The 27,376-nt window shown below is 44.4% G+C and overlaps 1 protein-coding gene across 1 annotated transcript; it reads right to left on the bottom strand.

The window, feature by feature from the left end:
• Positions 1-674: 674 nt before the first annotated feature.
• Positions 675-24,630, bottom strand: ccnd2a (cyclin D2, a). The gene is made up of 5 exons (XM_066649231.1): positions 24,355-24,630; positions 22,206-22,421; positions 16,291-16,450; positions 9,226-9,374; positions 675-4,303 (listed from the first exon to the last, which is right to left on the bottom strand). Exons 1-5 carry the CDS (start codon positions 24,547-24,549, stop codon positions 4,130-4,132), a joined length of 894 nt encoding a protein of 297 aa, XP_066505328.1. The 5' UTR covers positions 24,550-24,630; the 3' UTR covers positions 675-4,129.
• Positions 24,631-27,376: the final 2,746 nt, after the last annotated feature.

The following is a 27,376-nucleotide window of genomic DNA, read 5'->3' as shown; positions in this document are numbered from 1 at the left end:
TTGCCCTGTGAAGGACTGGCGCCCCCTCCAGGGTGTATTCCCGACTTGCGCCCAATGATTCCATGTAGGCTCTGGACCCACCGTGACCCTGAACTGAATAAGCGCTTACAGATAATGAATGAATGAATGAATGAATGAATTGGGTTATTTTTTGGATTTATTGTCTTCTTGAGTCCTTATTCTTTATTAGTTTTATGAAGTTATTTCTAGTATTTAAATTGTATGACCTTTCTTTGTGTTTGTATTAATAACAGAATGCTAGAGCTGTGCACACCTGAACTTCTGTGTCTGTTCTCTCTTTTATTAAGGCAAATAGGCTATTTTACCGTGTTTCTCTTAGTCCCGAGGCCGGCAACACTCATCAAGATCATGGTGGGGTCACACACACACACACACACACACCTGTGAAGAATATTGCACAACCAGTCCACCGACCAACATGCATTTTTGTATTGTGGGAGAAAACTGGAGTAGGACGCATGCAGACATGAGAACACACCAAGCTCCTCACACAGAGTGACCTCAGGTGAGGATTGAACCAGGTATTTATTTATTTGTTTGGGCCATTTCCACTCATTTGACAGCTAAAGTACTGTAAAAGAAAAAGACCACACTTGTACGTTATCAGTCTATTTAGAATCAAGAAAATAATAATGGACAAATATGGCAGAGCACACTTTGAAGCAGATATTTATTGAAAAGAGGTTGTGCAACAGACATATTTGAGGTACATGATATTGTCATAGTGGAGGGAGGAGACTTCAAACAGAGTGAGACTTCCAAACGAGACCTTAAAATGATGGTGGTGAACAAGCCAAACGTTCCATTATTCTCACGTATCTCAGTTCAAATGCTTACGTGTGAAGAAACAGGGAATCTCTTCCCCTCCTCCGTCCACTATGGTTGGTTGAAGTCCAGGTGGGAGCCTTGCGCTGTCCACTAACAGGAGACTATTAAAAGCCCCCCCCACCTCCCAATGTCAGACTCTAAGCTGTCCTTCATCGGCTCCCGAAAAACTGTGATGTGTTGTGAGGTACTGAGATTCGTCCAGTAGACCTGAGGTATAGACATACCGTACTTACAGATTGTGACAGCGAAAAAAGGAGAGCAGGAAAACGAGATAAAAAAGGAAAAAAAGAATCATGCTTTAAGAGCATACTGTACAAAAAGATCAGTTCCAGTCACTCATTTCTTTTCAGGATTTTCTATTCCCCTCTAATTCTGCATTCTCAAAGTTTCTTGTAAGCAGTAAAATAATTATAATACAATTGTTTATAAAATAGCAGCACACTCAAGTGACATCAATGACTATGTTATTTTTGTGTATTTGATGAAACAAAAATCATAGCTTTTAGCAGCAAAAAAAAAAAAAAAAATCAATAAAAATATTGACACTTGATTGATGTCTTCACAACCACTTCTACCGCTCTTCACTTTGGAATACAGTATCTTAACCCTTAAGAAGCACTATTTCGGTCCATATCCAAATCTCAAATCCCATAGCCGCGCAGTCTACGATAACAGTACTACGGTTCATTTGTTGCGGACCTGGGGAAAGGAATAAAACGAGACCTTTTACAATCACTTGACAAAGGGCTTTCATGGTGAAAGAGTGGAAATAACCTGATTAAATTAACCCAAATGCCTCAGAGGAGCTATTTGGAATTCATCAGTTAGTTAAGGGAATTTACAAAGAATCTCCTTCACCCACAGAAAGACGCTGAAACACAGACTACATTTAGACAAAAAAAAACGAAGCTGGACTGCCCCAACTGCCCTAACTCTGTAGAGACTTGTGCATGAGTCACTGCATCGTGCACATCACCTTAGTCTTGTGACTTTCGTGGAACGTATTAAATCCATTGCCAGTCCAACCTTTGGAAGCAGCAGGTTTTTTGTTAAAGGAGACGACTGAACAGCGGATCGACAGACTAAAATAATGCACAAGGATACAGAGCATCAATAGGATTCAAGGCACCATATGAAACAAATGCATTTTTTTTGCCATCTCTGATAGAGCAGCTTCACAAATTCATCTATAAAACAGCATTACCGCCCTCGCGTGCAAATGACCGATGTTATGAGGGTTTGATAAACCTCCATGTACAACCAATTGACAAGGAATTGAACAGCAGAAACTGCAGGTTCATAGGGGGTTGATTTTTTTAAATATTTCCCTCATTGGAATGTTAATTTCTCTTGGTGTTGGAATGTCCACATTGGCTAATATCGATGAACCGATATGCAACGATTTAAACATAGGAGACCAGCCCACATGTGAAAAAATACTCATAATTAGCCCGTGACTAATATGACTCAAAGGGGATGAGGGTGTATGTGCTCAAAGTGCTTTGCTGTTGAAACCGAGGAACTACAGACGCACCGATCAAAACTAAAAATAAAACAAAGACGTCCCTCTAATCAATTCAGCTTCCCTGTGTAACACCTTCCCCACTAATTAGCTGGCAGTGTCGATTCAACTGGTTTAGATACTGGTCTGTAATCCAAAAAACCCCTAGACAGACACAAAACAAACTCAACAGACGAACAAACAAATAGATAAAAGAACTTAAATTATCGCATCCATCTCTAGGAAACCACATCTGGTCTTCTCCTTCGGCCTCCACCTCCTCTCTGGTATGCCAACGTCATGTCCACCTCAGCAGCAGCATGCCTATCTCCGTAAAACCCACACAGCTTCATCGTCATCCTCCTCCATCCACCCTGCACTTTCATTGACTGCTCGTAGGATCCACACTCCGCGAGTCCTGGTTCAGCCCTAGCACCTCTTTAAGCAACAATCAAAGCAGCCTCGGGTTCTTTCGACTCCAAACCGCCCACAAGCCAAACGCCACACGAAGAAACACAGAAACAAACGTCTAAAATAGATTGTATTGTACTAGCAAGGCCGCTTTTTAATGAACTATCACCTCCTCCATTGCACACTTTGATATGGAATCTTCTCTCCTCTCTTCTTTCCTGTGTCGTGACTCTTCCTCTCAGGCCCGTGCGCCGGGGTGGGCTCAGCCCCAGGTCCCAGGGAACGAAAATATAAGCGCACAAACAGAAGGCAGTGATACAGGTGGTCCGTGGAACTCTGAAGCTGGCGAAAGCGCTACAGACTGCCCTCTCTGAGCCTCACACTTTGTGGCCTCATCCTCCGCCGTGCGCTAAGCACAACTTTCTCTCACACACACTCACTCGCATCCGCTCATACGCATGCACACACAAGCAGCCTGATAAAAGCTTATTGGAGTCTCTGTATTTTAAGGATTGAGAGACAATAACTTGCTGATTGAATAATAATATTAATAACAATAATAACAACAGCCTGTTCTCAAGATATAACTCAAACGCATTACACTGAAATCAAATGTGTTCGATATATCTTCAGGCTAAAGTGAACTCCTTTTAGTTAGCCTTGTGGATATTTGTGGTGGAGTAATGCAGAGGCTCTCTGTCCGAACGGACATCCACATCCTCAAGGCTTCAGCCTCATCTCTCATCTCTCACACACAGTTCCGAGGCCTTTTCCGTCCTCAACCACACAGCAAACCTGGGGGAAATCCACTAACAAGCTTCATGGCACCCCTGTGTGTGTGTGTGTGTGTGTGAATGTGTGTGTGAATTTATGTGTGTGTGTCTGTGTGTGTGTGTTCAAGTTCAGGCTTTTTTTGAACTTGAATCAAAACACAACAAAACAGAAAAAAAACATAGCCCCGCAATGTGTACCGTTACACGCCAGTCTTTTAAAAGTAGACTTTTTTTTTGTTGTTTTTTTAAAGCCATGTTAAACTACAGCTTTTTAATACAACCTTTTTGTTTATAATCAAAAATAGTTTTGCAAAAGACCATAGCTTTCCCTTTCTATTATCTGAGGCACTATAGGATTTTTGCATCAGTATCAATTCACTTCAAAAATATCTATTTTGTATCTAAAATATCTTTTGTTTTTGTTTGTAATGTACAGGGAATTTCATTTTCATTGAGAAAAAAAAACGGAATAAAAAACTACAAAGACTAGCAAGCACTTCTCGATGGGGTTGTTTGTTTTTTTGTCATTTTTGTTTTTTGTTGTTTTTTTCTTTTTTCCTTTCGAATATTCAAGCGCCGCTCCTTTTTCCGAAGTTCACAAGTTGACGTCCCGTACGTCGGTGGGCGTGCTGGACTGGTCCTGGTCGTCTAGAGCTTTGTTGCCGGGACCCTGCTCCTGATGCTGCTGTTTGTGCTGCTGTCTGCGTCCCTCTTTCAGACTGTTCATCAGCACGCGCTCGATCTGCTCCTGACAAGCCTTCAGCACGTCCTGCAAACGACAACAGCCGTCAAACCGTGAGTTCATTTAACTGTGTTTGGCGTAAGACGTTACACAGATGTTCCTGATATTGTTAGCCTATGTGACGTCACGTCACGTGCAGTCACGGTTCATAGTACTCAAATGAATGCTTTAATATGCTTCAAATGAATGCTTTAGTTTCCAAAACTAAAGCTAGTTCACACACGAATGTCATGGAAAGTGAGCCGTATGATTCGGAACATTCAGATGTTTATATGTAACACCCTTACATCCAGGCTTGGACCAATCCACACACAGTACAAGTTGCCTTGACGACAGTGGATATAAACGCTGCATGTACTAAAGCTATGTTAATTGCATCCATGTCTTGTGGAAAGACAAAGACAGTGCCTTTTTTTTCTCTTCTCTCTTTTAACAAGAGGGTAACAGCCTTAAGGGGGTACCACATGAGACCACCACAGCTCTGCTGTTAGTTTCAAAGAACAAAGCTCCCTTTCACCTACATAACAAGTCAATAAATTGCAAGGGTTTAATCGTCCAATCATAATTCACTCATAAAGATTGTGTAATAGTCCATCGTTGATAGGAACCAGGTGTGAGGAAATTTATACCAAATATAAAAGCATTGTTAATGGTGTGTTTCAAGTGTTTCTTTCTCCTTTTTAATGCATTACATGTAAACAAATCCCCAGTCTACCAGTGGATGGCACCAGAGAGCACACCATGCAATTCAAGACTGGCGCCCTCTGGTGGAGCTGAGTTAAAGTGCAGCGCATACCCTCTCCTGCTCCTCCTCTGTGGGTCTAAAGTACACCAGGCGTCTGTGGGAGAGTTTCTGCTGTGAGAAGCCTCAGGGGCAGGGCCTGTGGAGAATGTGTTGCTTGTGGAGAGGCTGCATTCCTTTGACATTTACAGCTAATTAAAAGCTGATGGTCCACAGTCTGAACCCATGTTAACGTGTGGCTCCCGGGCCAGGCGAGCGTTTGGCGTACATATGCGCAAACTTAAAGAACAGAGCTATCACCCGCTGTAGTCCTCTGAGACACTGTGTGGGGTGGACAGCAAGAGCCCGCCCAAGGCTCCGTAAACCTTATGAAGTACACAGAGACTGGCTAAAACTGCTGTTCTATTGGACGACGTGATGTCGCTGAGAGGTTTGGTCACACTTAGGGAAACGTGTCCCCAGAAGGCATCGGTTACAGCTGAAAGGTGCGTGTGCTTTTGTCGAGGAAAGGCCCTGGTGCCGCTCAGAGGGCGTAGTCGTCTGTGTCGCTGCGGAGGAAAGCGACCGCCGTCCTCGTAATCTCCTCCAGAGGTCTCCCAGCTTCCCACTGCGATGTACCGCTATTAGTCATAAAAAATAAATTCCTCTGAGAAAATTAACTAAAGCATAAAACATGCAAAGGAACTGCCTGTGTCTTACCGCAAGAATGCCAGGCCCGGCTTCTTAAAAGACATTCCCCTCTGTGCTGCTGCTCTTTATAGAGGCAGAGGCAAGCCCGCGCCAAGCCCCACAGGCTTAATTCAAGCAACTTTTAATGACTTCAATGTGTGACTACTGGTCAGACCGGGACCGGCTCTAAAAGGAGCCTCTCCATGATCTAATCCAGAGGAGGGCGACACTGGATAAGCTTTAAGCGACCACAAGGCAAACACGACTCTGCCGAAGAGCCGGCAGTGGCTGTGATGTCACTCGCTATGCCATCTTGAACAGAAGGGAGGGAGAGCACGGAGAGCAGAAGGCACTGATGTCTGTTTTTTATTGGGGAGTGAAAGAAAGACTCACTGGGTTCATAACGGGGCCAGTGGAGCATTGAGAAACGAAAGGGATTAAGATGTTGTCCCATGGGCTTGGCGCAACAGGCCAGGGGTCCTAACACATTCTCCTACATCCCAAATATCTGTGCCTATGCTCCTCCCTAAAATGGAACTTTTGACTCTCAGCATTAGCCCCCAACATTTCCTTTTTTCCAATATTTGGAGCAGATGAACGTTCTCAACATGCCTCGACTCAAAATGACTGACATTTCACCTACTTTTAGAAAGCCACGACTTTTCAACAGTAAAAACCTCACAATGCAAGAGGGTAAATCGTGCATCCCTACATCTCTCTTTATTTATTTATCCAGATCCAGAGCTGAATCTTGTGAGGAAGCCAAGGCTTCAGCCGAGGCAAAGGGGCTCAGTGCAGGAAGCCATGCGTCCCCAACCTAAACCATACAGGAACTCCGCTAATTCATATTTCTCGAGTAATTCAAAGCCAGCAAACTGAGCATTAACGATGAGACGAAAACTCCCACTAAGAGCCAAAGAGCATCATTTACAGTTTACATGAGCTACAACAACAACATTTACTGTAAACACGCACTGCCAGCTGGAAAATTCATATACGCTTCTGCTTCGTTCTGAGAAGGGAGGCCATAGAGTTTGCATGAGACGCCAAAGCCAATTTCTCAGCCATCCTTGGTTTGGCCTGTGAACATGGAACCCACTGCTGTACCCATCACACCCCACCAGGTGTGTTTGAGGCTAGGCGTACACACTTAGACACACAGAGCCACAGCCACTGGTGGAGGCCGCTTGGCCCAGTCGCATGTCTGCTGAAAACCACAGGCACTGGACACCGCAAATATCAGCAGGGTGCCCTGCGGGGAGGTTGGCAGCGCCATCTGGTTGTGAGACGACTCCCTGGCCACTTTCCGCCCCACCTCTGCCACACATCAGATGTGCCTTTTTCACATCAGGGTTCTAAAAGAATTTTAAATGCAGCCTATTGAAAAAAAAAATACTTGCTAAAATTGTTAAGAATAAATAAAGGCTTGCAGAGCTCCGCTGTTGGCCTGATGCTCTCCAGCAACTGCTGGCTTTTTGTGAACTTTGGGAATAACGTCATAAATAATAACTGCATGGAATAACTGTTCACTGGGAAGGCCGAACATGGAGGTCATTATTGGACGTTCTAATGCTCTGGGCTAAAGGATGTTCCTGCTATTCATCGGTGTGATGTAGCAGAGCTTCAGGTGGTCTAGCTTTAAAGCATAAAGCAGAATCCACCCCTGGTTCCATTTGAAAGACAGTTCACAGTGGATACTGTTGATTATTAGCAATATTAGAATCTGAGGTAATGTATATTTTGTTGTCCATTTTTCTTTTTAAAAAGCAACATCAAAAAATTATTAGATGGCCCATCACTTCTGCCAGATCAGGGTGGGTCAGCAGTGAGACCCAATTCAGGAAGTTAAAGGAAGCATAATAGTGACACCTCCTGAGCCTCTATAATATTTTATGACAGGTTAAAAAAAAAAACCTAGTAGACCCAGACAGCTTTTGCCCCCTCTTGTATGTTTTTCAAAGGTATGGCTTGTTGGCATCCAGGAATGTGAAGAGTTGATCATGGAGCGTCTAGTTCATTTCTACTGGCGGAGACCTCACACTCCTCACACACTGAGAACTGTTCACTGCTTCAGAGGACTGTTTATTTTTCCTCCACTACGGTGCACGACTTCACACACCACATGCTGCCACGGCTGCCGTCCGGCCAGAGGGGTTGAATTCTGGCTGGAGGGCTGCCCTCTCAGGGCTGACACCTAGGGTGACCCTCAGGGCTCTCTCTTCGGACCCTTGTCATTTCTCTCCCCCACCTTGATTTCCCTTGTTCCTCTCTTCTACTCGTTCCTTTCCAAAGAACCTCAAACTCAAAGAACCATGAGGCTGTGGGGCAGTGTGTTATGTGTGAGGCTTTGTGAGTCGTTTGCATAAAGCCACCGCGCCCTGGCTCTGTGGTCTCCCTCCTCACGGTCTCTCAGTCGGGGTCAATCCCATTTCACTTCCAGTAATTCAGTGTGAATGTGAGATTGAATTGGAGGTGGACACATGCCCACTGAGTAAATAAGTAGGAAAGCGCAATCTCCTTGCACTGTGCCACAGCCACACACACACACACACACACACACACCCAACGGTGCTTGATGTTTTTCAGGGGTGCTGCAATGCAGACAAAAGAGGGACCTTCTCATCTAAGAACTTTGGATTTAAATAACAGCAGTGTTACCGCCACTGCAGTCGACCCTTCCAAAATGTGCACCCCCTTCTTCAAACCCCTCCCTCCCTGGTCTTGAAGCAAGCTAGCACCCTGACAAAAGCCAGTCCACCCCTGCTCCCCCTCCCCACTGCAGCTGAAGCCCTGCCTGTGTTTGGACTGGGTGCCCTGCCACGGGGCCACATGGCCATCTGGCTGCGTTTCTAAGCCCCCATCTCTCTCCCTTCCACACACCGTCCTGCATTCTGCCTGCATCAAGCTCCTTTTCATGTCAGAGATCCGCAGGGCTAACACAAAACTAACCTGATCCCTTTGCTTTCCGCCACACACCCACCCCGACGCTAGTGCCCCATTTCAGGCACATTTACATAGCTTAACACACATGTGGCATGTGACCTCCTGGGGCGAATAGCAGAGCAGAGCACCAGAGGCGGCAATGGGGATTATGGGACAGCTGTGTGAGACTATAGGAAAAGAAGTGTCTTAACGCTTTGCCAGCAGGTTGACCATTTTACATGATACAAATATGAAGCTCTGGGCGATCAGACATTTAAATACATGGCTTCTTGCTCTTTGATGGATCTAAGCCTTGATGTTGGAGACAGCTTTACAGCACTGCAGCTTCACATGGTCAAATTTCCAGCTTAGTTTCACAGAGTATTAGTGTAAAATAAAATACAGCATACACCACATGTAAATGCTACAATTCACAGTAATATAAACAAGATTTGCTCTTAACCTAAATGTTCTAGCATGAAACAAAGATGTGCAATCTCATGTGGAAGAAATCAGCCCGGTACAGCTGCCAGAGGAAAGGTCTTGTAGATCTAACTCTTTGATTAAAGATTGGGTGCTGTTTACAGAATCATTAGATTAAAGCTAAGATACTCACAACTTCTGTGTTTGTGATCTTGGCAAGCAGTTCTGTAAGGTTGTCGCCCCACAGTGAGCGGTTTGTGCTGTTGAGCTGCAGGCCGCAGACTGCTGCTCCCACGCTGCCCGTAGCGATCATGGATGGAGGGTACATGGCAAAGTTGAAATCTGAGGGAGGTGCAAAAAAATATATATTAGGGATTTAAAGTTAAAATGTGTAACTGAAAACTGGTTGGAGTCCAAAAAAGAATAAGGTTCTGGGGAGCTTTTGTGCTAATGCTAGCCCTTTAATGCAATTCAACCTCCGTTCAGTGACAAAACTTGATAAAGTCTTTACATACAAAAACTACGCTAAACAAATGAACAGTAAAGTTTACTCTCTTTCTCAACATATGCAAAAAAAACCCTCTCATGTAATCAATCACACATTTAAACATATGAGACGATGATAAGAATCAGTAATGCTAATAAACAAAGGCCATTGCCATTAGGTCTCTGAACAGTCCTTTGCTAATGACTGCAACCCAGGATAATGAGGGTTCACTTGGCTTAAAAAGAAGCTGAAAGAAACCACCCCCCCCCCCACACCCCAAAGCTACCCCTTCCAATCCCCCCTCAGCCACTCTCCCTAATTCGGCCCCTTTTCTTCCAGCTCCTAAGTAAATTGTGTGCTCCCAGAAAAAAAAAAAAGCCCCACAGCTCTTGGAAAGGAGCGGATAAAGCGCCAGCGTCGCCCTGCCAATGCTCACTGCTGTAGGTCCTTTTTCCACGTGTGGTCACAGGCGTGCGTCTCAAAGACCAATAACCTTGTTAGCTCTCGCACTGTCATTCATAATGCAAATAAGACAGCTTGTGAATGGGCCTGAGCCCAAAAGTGTGACTGGCTGAGAGAAGTTGAAGAAAAGATAGGAGAGGAAGAAAAGAAGAATATAAAGAAGAGAGAAAGAGCTAGCGTGTATACAGAACCGTAGCTGCTAATAGCTAACGCTGCCTGCCTCGTTTATTTCCGCCGATCTTTCTTTCTTTTTTCAAACCAGATCTCTCACTATATTCTCTTTTCTACTTTTTGTGTTTCTTACTTTTCCTCCCCTGACACCAGGCCGTCAGACTGCCCAGATTTTTGTTGTTGCAGCAGCTTGTGAGCTGTGTTAGCAAGGCTGCTATCTTTTAGCATATTAATTGAGTGCTGACATTTGGTTCAGTGAGCAAGTGAGCGTTTCTTCTTTGTCGAGAGTCATCACCTCTTCTTATCCAGTTGAGAGAGACGCAACATCGATCCTTCTGTGAGGCGCAAAAAAAAAAAAAAAAAGTTGGGGGGAGTTGGGGCCAGGGGCTGTGTGTCAGGTTTGAGACAGAAGAATTGACTGGGGAAGTTTTAGGGGGAGGCTGTTTCTCCTAACATCATTCTTTTGTCTGTGTCCAGACCCTCATGAGGTTTTGGCAGAAGAAAAGAAACCCACCACCCCTCCTTCACTGCCATTCCTCTGAAGCCGGGCCACCTATGGGCTCACAGAGTGGACCCCAGTGGCCACTGCATTACCATGCTGTCGTATTCAAAGCAAACTCAAGATGGCCCTGAGGGTGATTTTTCATTTCTTTTCTCTTTTTGGGGGGAAATCAAAGAGGTGGCCTTTGATTGCTAAAGAACCATCCTTTAGTTGCCTTCTTAACATTCAGAACCAGACGCTGAACTCACGGCTCAGTGTTGACAAATAAATGAACTCGCCATACACCCCTGTGTACGTAGCTGAGCCTGTGGCAGAAAGGGATTTAAGCTCTAGCCACAAGGAAAAGCAGAGTTAATGCTAAGTTAATGCAAAAGGGCTGCATTACATCATTTGCCTTAAGGTCTATTCTGCCATCTGGTATAGGGGCATCCCAAAAAGAGTGTGAGCCATAGCTTCGTACACTTGACTAGTGTACACTAAATTGGAAAGCAACTGGATTTTTCGCACTCGGCACAAGATAGTTTTGTTGGGGAACAAGGGTGCGCACATGTTAGCGGCAGAGCCGGACACTCTGGCGTGTGTGAGCGGGTGGCAGGGGAAGAATGGTTGTATTTTGCATGCCTTCATTGATATGCATGCAGGGGAAAATCAGTGTATGTAGTGGGGTCGCTTGCGATGGAAGGCTCCTTGTGAGCGGCGGCTGGCTGGCCTGCTCCCCCAGCCTCTCGTCCCCTTCAATGAGCCATTCTCTTGCCCTCCCCACACAGCAACTTCAGGACCGCGCCAACGCGGCCAACTCCTGGGTGGGTGCGATGCGCTGCATACGCATTTAACTTGTAAATTAATTAAACGCCTGGAAAGTTGAGGAACAGCCAAAGAGAGCGATGATTTTTAAGAGCAATAAATCAACTGCCAGGATTCCATGGTGATGCGTAGCTTATTAATCGCAGTTTACAGAAAGCCCCATTTTGAGCAGCCAGGCTCCACTGATTGATAAAGGTCAAATGTAAACAACATTTTGGATTTGGCATCACAGTATATCACCCACCACAGCCCACAGTCAAATGGAACGAGCCACTTAGAGAGTGTTAGTGAGGGAGCTTACAGACAGACAGTAAATTCTTGGACTCTTGTGGTCTAGTGAGATGTGGTAGGTGCTAAAGCTACTACTCTATGTCTGTCTCTGTTAAGGTCCACTGGCGTCAGTTCACATAAATGTCCCAATATTTGCACTTTTATGACCAAAGACAAAACACCGCCACCATCTGTTAAAACCCTGCTATGTGACATTACTGTAGAGGTTGCGCAATGTGGAGTTTCAACAGGAATGTGCAGAAATGAAATGCTAAATGCTAATTACAGGGTTGAACTGAAATTTGGACACACTGGATTCAGTGTTGTATCATGACTAGACATTCTGTTATATCTCCCACTATTTATTGTATAATTAATGAAGTAAACTAAGGATTATTAGACCTGTCCCAACTATTATATACCGTCTAGAAATGTTTGTGGTGATTGAAACTATTTAAGCAGCCCTCAGTTATTTTCTACTGTTCATTTTTGATGATTACTGTCATAACATATATAAATATATCAAAATATGAGTGAGAAATCTTATGAAACTGTGGAAATTATTCATTGAAAAGCAAGCAAAGTCTTAATTTGTAATGAAATTCATCACAATGGGTGGTTCTGTGGTCCAGGCTGAATTCATTTCAAGAGTAAAACTGGGCTCACAAGTGACAAGTGGTGAACGTGGCCATTAGAATTTGCATCCTTGACCAATAGTTACAGTGACCTGAAGGGGCGGGACTTTACACAGCAGTGCTGTAAATCCAGAATGGAGGAAAGGCCAACTGTAGCTGTGTGTAAACCCAAGATTTTACATAATACACTCCAAGCTGATTGTAAAATTGTATGTAGACGTGAGTCTTAGTGGTACATGGTCAGTTGGGAGGCTGGATTATAGGTATATTGTGGCATGTTTCCATTTTGCTGTTTAGGGTTGGTTGGTTAGATAGTTATCATGTTTGGCCCAGCAATACTAGACTGTAATAGGCTTATTATTTTAATGATTACTTTAGTACTCAAGAGTTTTTCAAACTGTGCAGTAACAAACCAAGCATAACATAAAAATCCCAGTCCTTTGGGCTGTTTGTCTTACTGCATCATCATCATCATCATCCAAACTGGCAGCTGTAATAGCTATAACTTATAGTAGTTATTTGTAAATAACTGTGACAACTCTATTCTTTATATCTTTTTATGATAAGGATGGAATGCATAGCTGTCAATATCAGATTGGCAACCAAGTCCAAATCTGTCCTCCTATTGTTTGCATCTTACTATGACACTTCTATCATGAAAGCTGCCAAGACGCTGTAACTCAGATGAAGCGAAAACAGGAATTCTCCTAAACTGTTGAAATCCTGTAACAACTTGCTTCAGTCTTGCACCTCAGTACAGAGACTTGAGCAACAGCGTACAGGCCAGCAATTGCCTCTTGAAATAGGAATGACATGAATTGGCAGATTCACTGTTCAACTATATTGACCCCTCCCTGTACACACAAATAGAGCAGTCAGTATTTAGCCCTCCTCAAGGATGTCTCTGATACAAGCCTAGTAAACAGCTGGCAACCAAGCTCTATGAAAAAAAAACAGGCTCTGAGAAGTCCTCCACATAGGATTCTCTCCTGCATGTGATCATTCACTCCTGATTCAGGGTGTTGACTTTCCATAACAGCTTCATACTGATCAGGGTTGTTGTGGTGGGTCCAGAGTTGGGTATTGGTAATTGTAACACAACCTGAACAGGGCACCATCCCATCATGGGGAATGGGGTAGATCAGGCAATTGCAATTAAGTCATTCTTGCGGGTGAAGTCCATGATGAATTCACCTTTTATACGTTGAAACCATCCATGTGTGGGCATGACATTTGGATTTCACGGGGGCTAACTTTGCATAATCATTAGCATTTTTGCTGTACACTCAGACAGGATAATGTGGTTTTGATTAGCGCCAGAAAACAGTGGTAACCCACTTGGGAGTTCCTATGACACACAGCAAGGGAAATTCTTGGGAGAATGCTGTGCTTTCAGTGCTTCCTGCAGCATGGATGCAGGAAATTATTCAAGGCATACAAAGGAAGAAGACTCATAGTGAGCTCTGACTAATCAGGCCTTATATCAACAAACATCGACACCACCAAACTCATACTTATGCTACGTCCATGGAAATGCTTTCATTTTTCAAAGCAGATGCACTCCCGTTGCTCAAGTCCCCTTCAGACTGAAACAACAGGACATACATAAACAATGGCATATAAACAACTGAGAAAATGTGGATCAGACCCATACTGCTGCTATGATGGTGTTTTTTCTTGAAGCACACCCTTGGATAACAGACTTTGGGATCGGTTTCTAGGTGTTTGAATGAAGAATGGGCTATAATCTGCATTCATGAGCTGGTTCCTGTGAAGGCCTCTCCAGAGCAATTCTGTAGTTTCCTATCAGGTGCTCCTTCCATACTGACCCTTACATGTTTCTGCATATGAAATGAAGTGACGTGCCTTTGTCTCCTTTCTCTTTCTAAGATGCCCCCAGCACCTCCAGCGATTTGCATAGCCGTGAAGGCCTTCTTCAAGTTATTAATTAATATGGAATTGGCCTACACCGCCTGACCATATCCCGACAAGTGAACGGAACTGTTTTATCAAAAGCGAGGAACCATTAAAAATTAGCGGCCTTTCTTTCTCTCCACCCCCTACTCTTTTCTCTTTTCTCATTCAGATACAGAGGCCTTGATTTATGCAAGTCCCTCTGAAAAAAACATGGGGGGGATGCTGGTCTCTCAGGAAAGAATGCAAAGAAACAGAATAAGCAGGCCACAACTGGGGAATCAGTCAGGCCATAAAAATAGTTGAGAACAGTAAAAATCTTTTAACCAAAAAAATATTTCTGGGGCTGCATCGACCATTGTGGTTCCTTATCAGCACTGGATTGGATCAGTTTCAAACCCTATGTTGTGATATCTGTTATTACTAGCCTCTAAATGAGTTGCGGAAGACTCTAAAACCATTTCAGCTACTTCACTGGAGCAATCAAGGACAAAGTGCACTCACAGTCTTGCACAACAGGACTGTGAGAAATGGATGTGAAACTGAAAGGCGTTCAGGATCTTCAGTGACTCTAAAAAAAAGGAGAAAGAAAGGACTGCAAGAGGGAGATGGATGGCAGCGAGTATCTTCAATGGGATTCAAGCCAGTTCCCATGGATACCACCAACGTCTCCTGTCAGAGGACTTTCACAACATATTTACAATATCCATTGCACAATCCGCAAAAGGAGAACCCACATCAAAAGTGTTACGTTTAAAGACCTGTCATGTGCTTCGATTCCTTTCGCCCACTTATCTTCTCCTGCTTCAGACACAGGGCTTCTTTGCTAAAGACCTGGGAGGGACAAGCTACCCCAGGGAGGGATATGGGTGCCCAGGGGAAACCCAGATGGGTTACATTACCTCTTGTGGGTAGTTTCTGACCAGCCGGGAGAACCTGCCCCACAAAGACGTTCCAACATGGGAAAGCACTCATGCCCCGGAGCAGGCGGGAGGCGTGAGAAGCAGGGATGAGGTATGAAAACACGACATGCTTGGTTGTTTGGATCGCCCAGAACAATACACCCCCCCCATCAACTTTTTTCTCACCCTCGCTCTCTGCTCCATGTTTGATCTCAAAGATATAATCCGGCCGCCAAGAACCGAGACAATGCTGCCCTCCGTCCCCACACAAAGTAGCCGTCGGATCGGCATTGTGCAGGAATGCCCTTAACCAGACAGCTGCCCTTTGAAGTGCCTCTCCATTCAGTGCTTGCCGTTGATATGCCCCCTGACCTCCAGCCCTCTGAATATATTGGCCGAAGGCATCAAGACTTCCACAGAACAGTCTTCTCTGTTACAGGCCCAGGTTTCTATCTGCATGCCTTTATTTGAAGGTAACGGCATTGCATGTGGTGGCTGTGAGTGTGCAGAAGCAACCTGAATTGTGTTTTCTAAAGTTACTGTCCCTTCAGAAGTTGACTTCTCTTTCTTTTTTGAGAGGAGCAGATGAGGATATTTTTCAACATTCGCCAGGGTGTTGACGCAAGGTATCAGCACCCAGTTGATTTGGCAGCGGATCTTTTATCATTCGCCCTTACAAAACACCAGCGCAAGACAAATACAAAGCACATGCCAACCATGATATCATTTCCCAAGCACTTGACAGTTTTTTCTCCAGTTTAGATTTTAATGCTCAGTATATTGTTGTTTGTCTGGAGCATCAGTTGGTGAAGGCCATAATTAAAGAGTAAAAATACACCTCCGGGACTGAAATAGGGAGGAGCAAAGTGGAATTTGACCCCCATCACTGGTGATTTATGGTGGTAACTACAGCAGGGAGCTGAAACATGCTGTAACAAAGACAGAAAAAATGTTGACCAAAGGAATCAACTGCACCACCTAAGAATGGTATGAACACACAGATGTGTTAAGGAGCTTCGACTGGTGGCTTTTTTTCAGAACAACACAGCATTCTGTGGTCCACAACCCAATCCACATACAGTTCAACACCAATGACTGGAGGCAGCCCTACCTGTGGCGCACAAGGCAATGAAGGTCTGCACGTGCTTGCGGATCAGGTCCAGCTTATCCTCAGGCAGTGGCAGCTTCTTCACGATGTGTTCGATAAAGTCATTTGGAGTGACAGCAGCCAGGTTCCATTTCAACTTCCCCAGCACCACAAGCTCCCATTCCTGAAGGAAACCACAGATACAATAGAGGCATGAGGTTACAAAAAAGTGGAACCTATACTGGTTTTCATAAAACCAATGGGTAACACTTTTACTACATGACACTTGTGTAAGGCTTCTGTGATAACCATGAACATTTATAAATCTTTATTCCAAGTAGCATCATCTTTATAAAGTTTCTGTTGATGTTGGTGTACATTTGACATCTCAAACTGATCAAAACCTGTATTTCTGCAGGCATTTATGCTTGGTGTAGCATAGTGGATAACACCTCTGACTACACAGTAGACCCAGGGTTCAACTCCTTGCTTGGGGTAGCACAGCTCAATACAGAAACAGGAATACTTGAGCAAGAGTTAGCCAATCTGAAATATGACTATAACTGTAAGTTGTTCTGGATAAGGGTGTCTACTCAGTGCCACGAATGTAGGTGTAAATTCACACATATCTAAAAAGTTTGTCATGAAAAGTTTATGTAAGTGTCATATTTCCTCATGAAACCTGCCCCCAATAAAGTGTTAGCAAAAAATGTAAATGCATTTCGAAGAAATTGCTGTAGGAAAGTAGGCCTTAAGCTGGATGTCATAACAGTGGCAAAGGCCTATCTAGGGCACTGGGTAAATGTAGGATCTATCTTAAGAATCTTAGGTATTTTGGGTTGTGCTGAAAGTGGAATGCAAATTGACGAAATGGAAGAGATACACTCGACTTTCTGAAGTGTAATCTATAAAAAGCATGTTTGCCCAGGGGATATTGGATATGTCAAAGTTGGTCCACATTTCTTGACTGCTATTTAACTTTCCTGAGTGTGCATGACATGCCTTCAACCTGGTTCCCAGTGAAGAATGGTCTTGGTATTTAGTTACTCGTTTAATATTATTTAAATACTACCTGCAGTCAGGTTTTGATCAATTTTGCCATCACAAATCATGAGTGATATTAGCAGTTGGTGCCATGGCTGGGAATGTCTGCTTTCCAACTGATTGTGATCCAAAACAGTCTCAAACTAATGTGTTCACAGTGCTAGGGTTTTTGATCTCACAAGCCTAATAAACCAATCCCATCAACTTGCCATGTGGGGCTTTTAAACTGGGGGTCAGTGATTGAGGGGTAACTGAAGATAGAGGCAGGGACTAATTGGATATTTATAGACTTGTGCTTGCTGAACAAATGTGAAAGTGTAATTTTGAAGCATTAGGGATTTTTTCTTAGCAAGAATAAAAAAACATACCACATCTCTCTGATGATCAGGGGGAGGGGGACTTCGAGTATAAATATATATTTAGAATCTGTGGAGCTTCTTTAAACCTTTTAAGTGTGTCCATACATTGATTTTTGTTTCAAGGTTTTTAAGAACCTTTAACGGATCTCCAGTGTCAGAATTACTATGGGTGAATAAAGTCACAAAATCTTTTATATGATTAAATATTATACGATCATAGCTGAATTTAATACAGCAAAAATACGCAGTTGCTTCTATTAATGATAAAATTACTATTTTCCGTTTTATAATTGCAGTTAGCTATACAGAGGTACAATATTAGCTACAAGCTAATACTTTAGCCTTAAGCTAACCTGCTAGTCATGATATGATATAGAACTAAATTAACATTTTATACAATATGATATATTGCATTCTTACATTAGCACAAATGCTAAGTTGCTACTGTACCAACAGTGGCAAAGAATATTGACCAATTGCAACCATTTTAATCCAACTCCGCTTAGTCAGACCTGACCTGGATGACAAACACACATCTCCCAGATGTGATATGCTCATTTCCCATCACTGCTTCCATTATAGCAAAACAAACTTTGACCTCAGTAGAAACATAAATAGGCCTAAATTATGGCCTTGGTTCTCCTGATGTGTCTGATCCCTGCACTACACAGTGATGTTAATACTCCAGGGAGACAGAGGCATGAGTGCAGCTCGACTGGAGCTATGCTTCGGCCCCTGGTTAACCATAAATTTCCTTGTAAGCTACTCGGGTCCCAGTAAGCTCAGCAAGAATACACCAACTTCAATGACCTCACAGAGTCTGTTTAGCATCAGATGCTTTCCCCGGATAAGGCGACTACTGTGAATTTATGTATGTGTGTGTGCGGCAGTCGCAAGGGCGAGCTACAGCAGACGGTGGAAAGCACAAACTTTTGGAATGTAAAACGCAGATACTGGAAAAATGTCCATGTTCAACAAGACCAATGACAACAAACAAAAGCGACCCAGTCACTGGACGCTAATGCAATACTGCAGCAAAATGCTGATGCTCATTACTCAGCCATAATGCATAAAGTAAAATGGCAGTTGCGTGTCATATCCTTGCTCACAGTCTTTTATGAGACAGCGAATATGAAAAGTGCTTTACTGCCTGTGGGGAACATGGGAATGGTATGAGCCGTAACCTGCGCGGGAATAAACGTCGGCAAAGATCAGAAGGCTTTCTGCAACAGACTTAAACAAATGGTGAACTGGGTTTAAATTGAACTGGCATAGTGACAGCACCGGCTCTGCCTTTACTTGACATTAATGCATAACGTGAAGATAAAAGGTGATGTTTGGAATAAGACATTTGTAGCACATGTCTCCACACTGATCTCACAGTGTCCCCCCCCAGGCTAGCTCAGACCCCAGCTAGACAGTTCTTCAGAAAGCATGCACTCCAAACTAACATCAACACTCTGTGTGTGTGCTCCCGTTTGCACCTCATTCAGGAAACAGTCAGTGACGTTCCAACAGCAGCCCTCTCTTCTGCTTTAAAGTGGGAAAAGCAACAAGGGGTTGAGTGACTAATTGGGGAAAATTGTGTTCTCAGGGACAGTCCTTGTGACAGTGTGCTCATTCAGACGGAGACGTTTTTCACCAGCGCTGAACCACATGCACTTAGTCATGAGGTGGCCCAATGTGGTAGCCATTAAATCCGCAGACTTCAAGAATCCCTGAAGACTTTTTCTGTGAAGCCAGCCCAAAGATGATTCCACCACAGGTGAACAGCAGTGATATTCTGAATGAGTGTACAATGAGTGCACGGTGACGGCGAACTCACTGAGCTGTTTGATCTTCCTGCCACCTCTGCGTGCTTGGGTTTCAGCAGCAGAATGACTCACTGCCCTAGCAGCGTGGTTTTTAGAGGTAACAAACTACTAAGAATTTCCAAAACATGCTGCGGTGCGAAAGACCCCTGCGAGATCCTACAGCTGTCCCACTCGGGAAGATTTGACTACTGCCCTTTCTTAAGACTTCTGAAGTCGCCCTAGGAGTCGAAACGCCTGGTCTGCTAACCTTGCGGAACCATCACGAGGTAGGGCAGAACGCATCACACACGTTTTGCTGATAGAAAGCATGCGGAGGAACTTCACAGTTCGTGATCGTACTTTTATAGGACTCCATTCCTCCAAACCAACTGGGAACTCTTGACTGCTTTTAGACAGCAGGCTATAATGCCTACTTTTGCATCTTTATCTGATCGATCTCGCATGTTTAGACAAGCAAGCAGTATGTGGTCATGTACAGAAATAAGGGGATTGAAATAGGAATCTAAAGATCAGGTTTCGGATGACTTTTATAGTGATTACAGACTAGGAAGAAGATGCATCCACTATATGAAGGAAAGCTTCAGAAACACGTGCCTATATAAAACCACCCTAAGTGTAGTTAACACTGGGATGGTCACTTAGGGTATCATTAACATGGGGAACATTACACAACAAGCCATGTTGGTGGTGTACCTTGCCCTGATCATGGATAACCACTGTTATTTCAGTAATGCGAACGCCATGGCAACCTGCATTCTGTCAGACGTTTACTGGCACTGAACCACAGTTGTACATTTTACATACGTTCCTTTCTAAAGTGAACAAGTAATAATCAAAGCCTAGGGATCTAGGAGTTAAAACGGGTCTGAGACGAAGCCGCCACCAAAAACCCCAATCCCCTGCTAATGAACCCACAAGAACCTTCCATGTTTTTAATATCAACAGCACGCCACTGCCATTTCTGACTTGAGGCCAAACTGCGAAGTGACTCTGGCATGCTTGCAACACAAGTTCAGACTACCACTTCCTCTCATCAGTGCTTCTTTCGCGAGTAAGGTTCCATTTACAAGAACATTGTATCACTCAGAAGAGGCCAACGAGATGTGACTGTGACAGCACGTCTCCGGTTTCCTGCATCTGCTACTCTTCCCAGCCCGGCGGCAGCTCTGAACACAACCCCAAGCTGTTTTAAGAACAACAAAAGTGGACCACAACTGTTTTGTTTTCTGCTGAGGAAAGTAGCAGAGTAGTGTCATCTTTGACCAGAATCAGCATCGCTCTGTCCATTTCCGTCACTGAGAGGGAAACCGACGAGCCGGAGGTGAGAACAACAGCTCAACTGAGAGCCGGCCAGCCCCTCAAAGCCCGGACTTCTAGACTGCGACAGTGCCCTAGAGTACAGACTGCACGATCTCCAGCAGAGTGGAGAAGCCCTGTTGCATTCATACTTGACTTCTCTGACCACACTGCGGGAGAATGGCAGCTCGGGCTGGAATGTTTATATAATGCTTAGGAGGAAATGGCATTCGGATTTAACCGATAAATGTGCCTCCTTTTTTAAACGTCTCCCTGCCTGAGTGATCTATCAGACGGAGGGGTCCTCCTGGAAGCTCCAGTTCTTCTTCATTCCTAAAAAATGACAAATACAAAGGAGGTCTGTAAAACAAGCACCTTCCTTCTACAGCTTCACATCCAAGATCCTCTGGCACCTTTATCTCATGAACGGCTCTACGGCCATCTACTATCAGTTCAACATAACGATTAAAGGATAAGGCCACCCTGTTTTCAAAATTTCCACAGAATATAATGGTCCAGTTATGGACTGGTTCAGAATAATGGCTCCGTAAGCTTCCTGGGTTATTGCTATGTGTGATTACATTTAAAGGCAATAAACTCTTCAGACGTCCGGTTCCTATCACCATCGCTATCACCAAACTGAATGACCACGCGTATTTCCTCTTGAGCAGAAACCAGGAGCTACATGGACATCAATCAATGCGCCCATATCATTCAGCATTCTCTCTCCCCCTCTGTGTGTGTGTGTGTGTGTGCTATGAAGCCGGAACTGGAGAAGCAAGCCCCTGTTTCCAGGCTCTGCAATGGAGGGGTTGCATATTTGCCACTAGATGGTGATGGAGGCTCATGGGAGGGAGGCTCGTGCTGGTGCATGTGCATTAGATCACAGCTCGCTGCTCACTACATCTACCATCCACAGACCGCCCCCCCTCCCCCCCCTCAGCAAAAGCCCCTCCATTTGCATTGCACGGCCTCCAGTCTTTCACTGCTACCGCAAACTTAAGAGCTGTGTTCAAAATATTGGTGTGGACAGCACTGAAGACTGAAAATGACTGAGTATGAAAAAAAATCAATAATGGATTCTGGAGACAGTTGACAAATGCATGAAGAATATTCAATGTAATCAGAATCATTTACAAATTCGTTTTTTATGCGTATGAGCCTTAATAATAATAATAATTAAAGCCCCACAGATTTATATGAGTATACTTGCTGTAACAGACCTATTAGAGCCCCTGCTTTTGATGTATATAGGAAAGAGTCATTGCCAAGTGTTATAATAATGATCAATGGAGGTTTAAGTTTAAGGTTAAAGTGTTATTAAATATAAAACAACGAACATAAAGCTAGTGTAAAAGCTACTGCGGAGGACTGTCTCATGCCCCTCTGAGTCCAGCAGGTGATGCAGCGGTGCGCTGAGCCCTACCAGCAGCTCGTGAGGTCTGATGGAGTTGTCCGTGTAGATGCAGAGCTTCTCGGCGGTGAGAGGCCGCGTCTCCTTCAGCTTCGAGGCCAGAAACATGCAAACGGCCCCCAGCAGCTGCAGGTGACACTTTCGGGTCGGAACCACGGACAGGAAGCGGTCCAGGTAGTTCATAGCCAGGGGGAAGACCTCCTCCTCGCACTTCTGCTCCTCGCAGACCTGCAGGAGGGAGGCTGGGGGTCATCTGGGTCCATTTAAACATAGAGCTATTCAAATGTGGATCTTGAGTTCCAGTCACTGGAGCTGGACTCTGCAGTTCTGAATTGACTGAGAGTATGACTCTAGGGCTGGGTCAGTTTCAGTGATAGGTAAAAGCATGAGTCGCTGAGGTTCTGCTGAGGTTCTAAGCGGAAATGTACAAATATTCTGCAGAGAACTTTCATAAATATTCGGCATAATTTCCGGCCATTTCCTCAGTTTTAAATATTTGGGGGAAAACGAGCACAAAAGATGCAACACGCAATAAGTCTGTGTTTTATTTCCATTCGTGTTCACTGAAAACGCAGGCAATAATTGATGGTTATTGTGTGTGGAAATGTGTTCGCGTTTTTCTGAAAATGGTGTTCGCTAATTTTCGAAGATCAACAAAATAAACTGTGGTTTGCAAAAAACTAACAGCTGGACGTCAGCGGGTCCGTTAGCAATCAGTGATCACTAAACCCAGCCCTAGACTCACGCGTGGGGTTTGAAGCTCTGCAGTGACGGATGACGGATCCCGAATCAGAAACGAATCGAATCGATCAGCTTCAACAGGAAGAGTCGTTCAGAATCATTCGAAGAGCGAGCGGCCAACTGCGGACGGACAGAAGTGTCCCGTTTCCCCCGCTGAGCAGTCCCTCTAAACGGCCCAAAAAATCACCACATCCTTCCGAACAATTCTCTACGCCACGAATTCAAGTCCCGATCCGCGCGAGCCCAAACGCAGAGAGACCTAGCGTAGAAAAAGTAACACCCTGCTGCACGCGCTCCGGACGCCCTTTTTTAAAATTCGTCATCTTTTCATAAAATATTTAAAAATAGAAATAAATTGTCCCCGCGCACGCTCCGCACATGAAAATGTTCCTCGCGCTCTTCTGCATCTTTCCCGACAATTGTCATCGCGCAAAAGTCCCACTTTAAGCGCTTTTTAACTCGTTTTCCCGAGTGCGCGTCGGCTGCTCTCGCCGCCTCGCACCGCGCGGCCCGCTTTAAAAAATTTATAGAAATTCAACGCGTGGCTCGAGCCGCGTGTTCGACGCATGAAAATAACGCCCGGCGTCTGCGCTAACGTGTCCGCGCGCGATCCCTCACTTATCGATCCCGGATCGATCGGAAATCAGCTTTAATCCGCGGGGTCCGACTCCTCGCGTCGCGGCCCTCGCCCTTCCGCCCCCTCCGCGCGCTCTCCGGAGGCCGTTAAAGCCTCCGTTCGTAGACTAGCCTCTCGCGCAAACTATATTCTGCCCCTTAAACTTGCCCTCCGCGGACCCTCGCGAGTGGGTCTGTGCCCTTGTCTCGCGCTGTTTGTATTTATATTTTCCAGCGGCCGAATCCCCGCGACTGTGAAAACCCAACATGGCGATGTCGGAGCAGCTGTGCATACGTGTGCAGGGGCAGAAAACAAGAAAACCCTGGGCAAAATCGGTCCCAGAGGGCAAGCAGGGGCAGAAAGAGAGCCCTTCGTGTGCTCGCGCGCTCGCTGCACTTTTTTTAGCGGTGATTTTAGAAGTGTTTTAATCGAAAAACGTCTCTAGGAACACACACACATAGACACAGGCGCGTACACGAACATGAATCCAGTCCAAAAAAAAACCTAATAAAACACGAACGATAAAAAGAAACGCTGCGGTTCTAAAAACGAGTTTTTATTTTCGTTATATTACGGACACCAGGGACACGCTGCGGTCTGTAGGCTTTTACATCCAGAAACTTCTCCACACACTCTCTCTCACACACACACACACAGACACACGAACATCAGGCGTCAAAAACGCATTTCAAAGAAACGCGAAGGGTTGCACACGTCGCTAAGGTCACGCAACACACCGCACACTGTCCACTCAAAGCCGGACACGCAAAAACAGCAGCTAAGCCGCGTCTAAAGCCTCCAAACCTCCAGCATCCAGGTGGCCACCATCCTCCGCATGAAGGGCTGGATGTCCTTCTGCACGCATTTGAAGTAGGAACACTGCGGCAGGAAGCGCTCCTCGATGGTCAGCAGGCTCAGCAGCACCCTGTCGTCGGACAACAGGTTCGGGTCCGGCCGTGCTCTGACCACCGAGTCTGCCTCCAGGCAGAAGAGCTCCATCTCTCAACTCGCTCTCTCTCCAACTCTCTCCCCTCTCGGCTCTTTCTCTTCTCCTATGTCTGTGTCTCAACCCTTTCAACTCTCTCTCTCTCTCTCTCTCTCTCTCTCTCTCTCTCTCTCCCCCACTCCGTGCAGCTCTCTCGCACTCTCCGTTTGCATCTAAGTCCAGCTCGTTTTCCTTTTCCCCTTTCGACAAGTTGCTCTCTCTCTCTCTCTCTCTCTTTTTTTTTAACTCTGACGTCGGCGCATGTCATTAACACGAGGCAGCTCTAGCCGCTCGCGCTGAGCAAACGAAGCAAAAAAAAAAGAAAAAAAAGAAAAAACAACAACAACAAACAACAGTCCCCTGACAACAACAACAACCCCGTCTTAACTTTGTGGATTATACATTAATTATTAGTATGAATTCAAATGCACATTTTAGGACCCTCCTACTCCAAGGACACGTGAAATAAAAAAGCCCATATTATTCCACGAGGGAAGGAAATAATATAATATGAAATTTCAACAGCGCCGTAGTGAACAGCCCACGTCTGTCTCCCCGCTTCCATTCAGTGAAGAGACAATGCGCCTAATAATCTCTGTCTTTAGAGCAAACGGATCAAGGAGAGAGCCCCAACTTTCGCAGGCGATTATAGTGTTGAGCACCAAACCCCTGATATCAACCCAGTAAACATTTAGCCGAACGTTGAAATAACGTAATGACTGCCGTCTAATCAACGTTCTCTTAAGGTTGAAAATGAAAGTTGAAAAGACGTCCAAACACAGACGTTGAAAAGACGACTGTTAGACGTATTTTGGACGTCCGTTGACGTTATTAATTGGTCCCGAAATAAATTACTTGTATAAAACGCGTTTTGAACGTCCACTGACGTTATCGATTGGTCACCACTTAACTAACTTATTAAGATAGATTTTGGACGTCCATTGACGTTAATAATTGGTCCCGAAATAAATTACTTGTATAAAACGCGTTTTGGACGTCCACTGACGTTATCGATTGGTCACCACTTAACTAACTTATTAAGATGGATTTTGGACGTCCATTGACGTTAATAATTGGTCCCGAAATAAATTACTTGTATAAAACGCGTTTTGGACGTCCACTGACGTTATCGATTGGTCACCGCTTAACTAACTTATTGAGATGGATTTTGGACGTCCATTGACGTTTAAAATATGTCCTTGACGGACAGACTACTTTTAGACCTGTTTTAAACGTCCAGGGACGTTCCTTGTTTACTGGGAAGCCCCGATTAGTTGTGCCTGTGATATTCAGAATTTAAACAAATATAGGGGTGTGTGTTGTATATGGTTCTGTGTAGCACTTTAAAGTTCTAGACAGGTTCTTCCAATGTAACAAGCTTAACATTCAACAACAGGAGAACCATATACACACTTTCTCCATGTTCTTCCTCAATATAGAGCTCATGGTTGGAAATAGAACCGATTCATTTATAAAAGGGCACCTCTGAGAACAGAGAGTGTAATAAACATGGAGTTTATTGATTGGTTAAAGTTAGAGCAAAGGGTTTATTATTCTCTCTTTAAAAAGAGGATTCTTGAAGGGGTTCTTCATTCAGGGGTTTCTCTAGATCCCCTACATCCAACACCTCATTGAGTGTGTTTCCTGTTGCCGTGACTCTTCCCAATGATGGAGAAAGTAAAAGTCATGCACAGAAACAAAAGCTCCTTTTGTGATTGCATTAGCGAGCCACAGCTGCGACTGTCTGCGAGTAAAGCTCCTTTTATAGCCTCTATATTGTGCTTGTGGTGAGATGTTAACTCTCTAGGAAATGCATGCATGCGGCAGGACGCTGCTTGGGGCTTTAGATATGTGTGATGCCACAGCAAAACTCTAGCACAGCAGCTCTGAAACTGAGCTTAAAGAGCACAGGAACGACTGTTAAAAACACACAAATAAAAAAAAGTCTTCAGCTCCAGGTACAGCTCGGCTCCTCCACAGACAGCTGCGGCTACATCTTAAAGGACCACGAGCACGAGGCAGCGCTACAACGTCTTTAACTCTGACCTAAAACTTCGAGAGTCTGAAGATAAAGGCAGTGTCTCCGCAGCGGTGAAAATGACCAGGAATGGCTCTTTAAAGAACATTTTCTTTTTTTCCCCCTCTTTTCTTGTCTAGATTGCTTCCTCCCCTTGTCGTATTTGAAAGCAGCCAATAGGGTTCTGTCTTTGTTACTGGGCAGACTTGAAGATGAAACACCTCAGCAACCGACAAACCACCTGAGGAAAATGATATTCCGACGGAAGATTTTAATGAATATTCAAACGAAAATAAATAATACGTAATAAAACAATAATAATAATAATAATATATCAACCGTTCGGAGTTTAAGTTACTGGAGAGTAAACTTCTCTAATAGACAGAGAGAGAGAGAGAGAGAGAGAGAGAGAGAGAGATCCTCTATAAGGAAACTCGTGTAAAATGTCGCAAGCTATAATTCTGTTTCGTAAAATGGCGCAAACTCCCGCAAACGGCGCAAATATTCCAAACACAAAAGCAGAATAAAGTGTTTAAACAGTACATTGAAATATATCACTCACATCTGAGCCGACTGCAGCCTGTAAACGGACTGTAATCAAGATTTTATTTTAATTTAAAATGTATTTCTCCTGTCATTTTCGTCTGCGCCGACTTTTGTAAAGAGACACAATGAAAGGCATGTGTTTTGAGTTCTGCCTCATGAGCATGAATCATACAGCACGAGGGTAATTCACCATCACTTCACATCCTCATCACTACATCCCCGACGTTAACTTCCTCAGCAGATTCCTGGGAGACCACTCTGTCCTTAAGCGTAAAAAA

The sequence above is a fragment of the Hoplias malabaricus genome, chromosome 17 (genome assembly GCF_029633855.1).
Source record: "Hoplias malabaricus isolate fHopMal1 chromosome 17, fHopMal1.hap1, whole genome shotgun sequence".
Classification (NCBI taxonomy): domain Eukaryota; kingdom Metazoa; phylum Chordata; class Actinopteri; order Characiformes; family Erythrinidae; genus Hoplias; species Hoplias malabaricus.
The sequence above is the reverse complement of the archived record's forward strand: the minus strand, read 5'-3'. Positions and strand labels throughout refer to the sequence as shown.

What these genes read in the sequence shown, in the direction of transcription:
- ccnd2a (XM_066649231.1), bottom strand. Translation starts at nt 24,549, where the DNA reads ATGGAGCTCTTCTGCCTGGAGGCAGACTCGGTGGTCAGAGCACGGCCG. An exon ending in TGGCCACCTGGATGCTGGAG is followed by an intron (nt 22,422 to 24,354) that starts GTTTGGAGGCTT and finishes TCCCTCCTGCAG; the next exon opens with GTCTGCGAGGAGCAGAAGTG. An exon ending in TCAGACCTCACGAGCTGCTG is followed by an intron (nt 16,451 to 22,205) that starts GTAGGGCTCAGC and finishes GGTTTCCTTCAG; the next exon opens with GAATGGGAGCTTGTGGTGCT.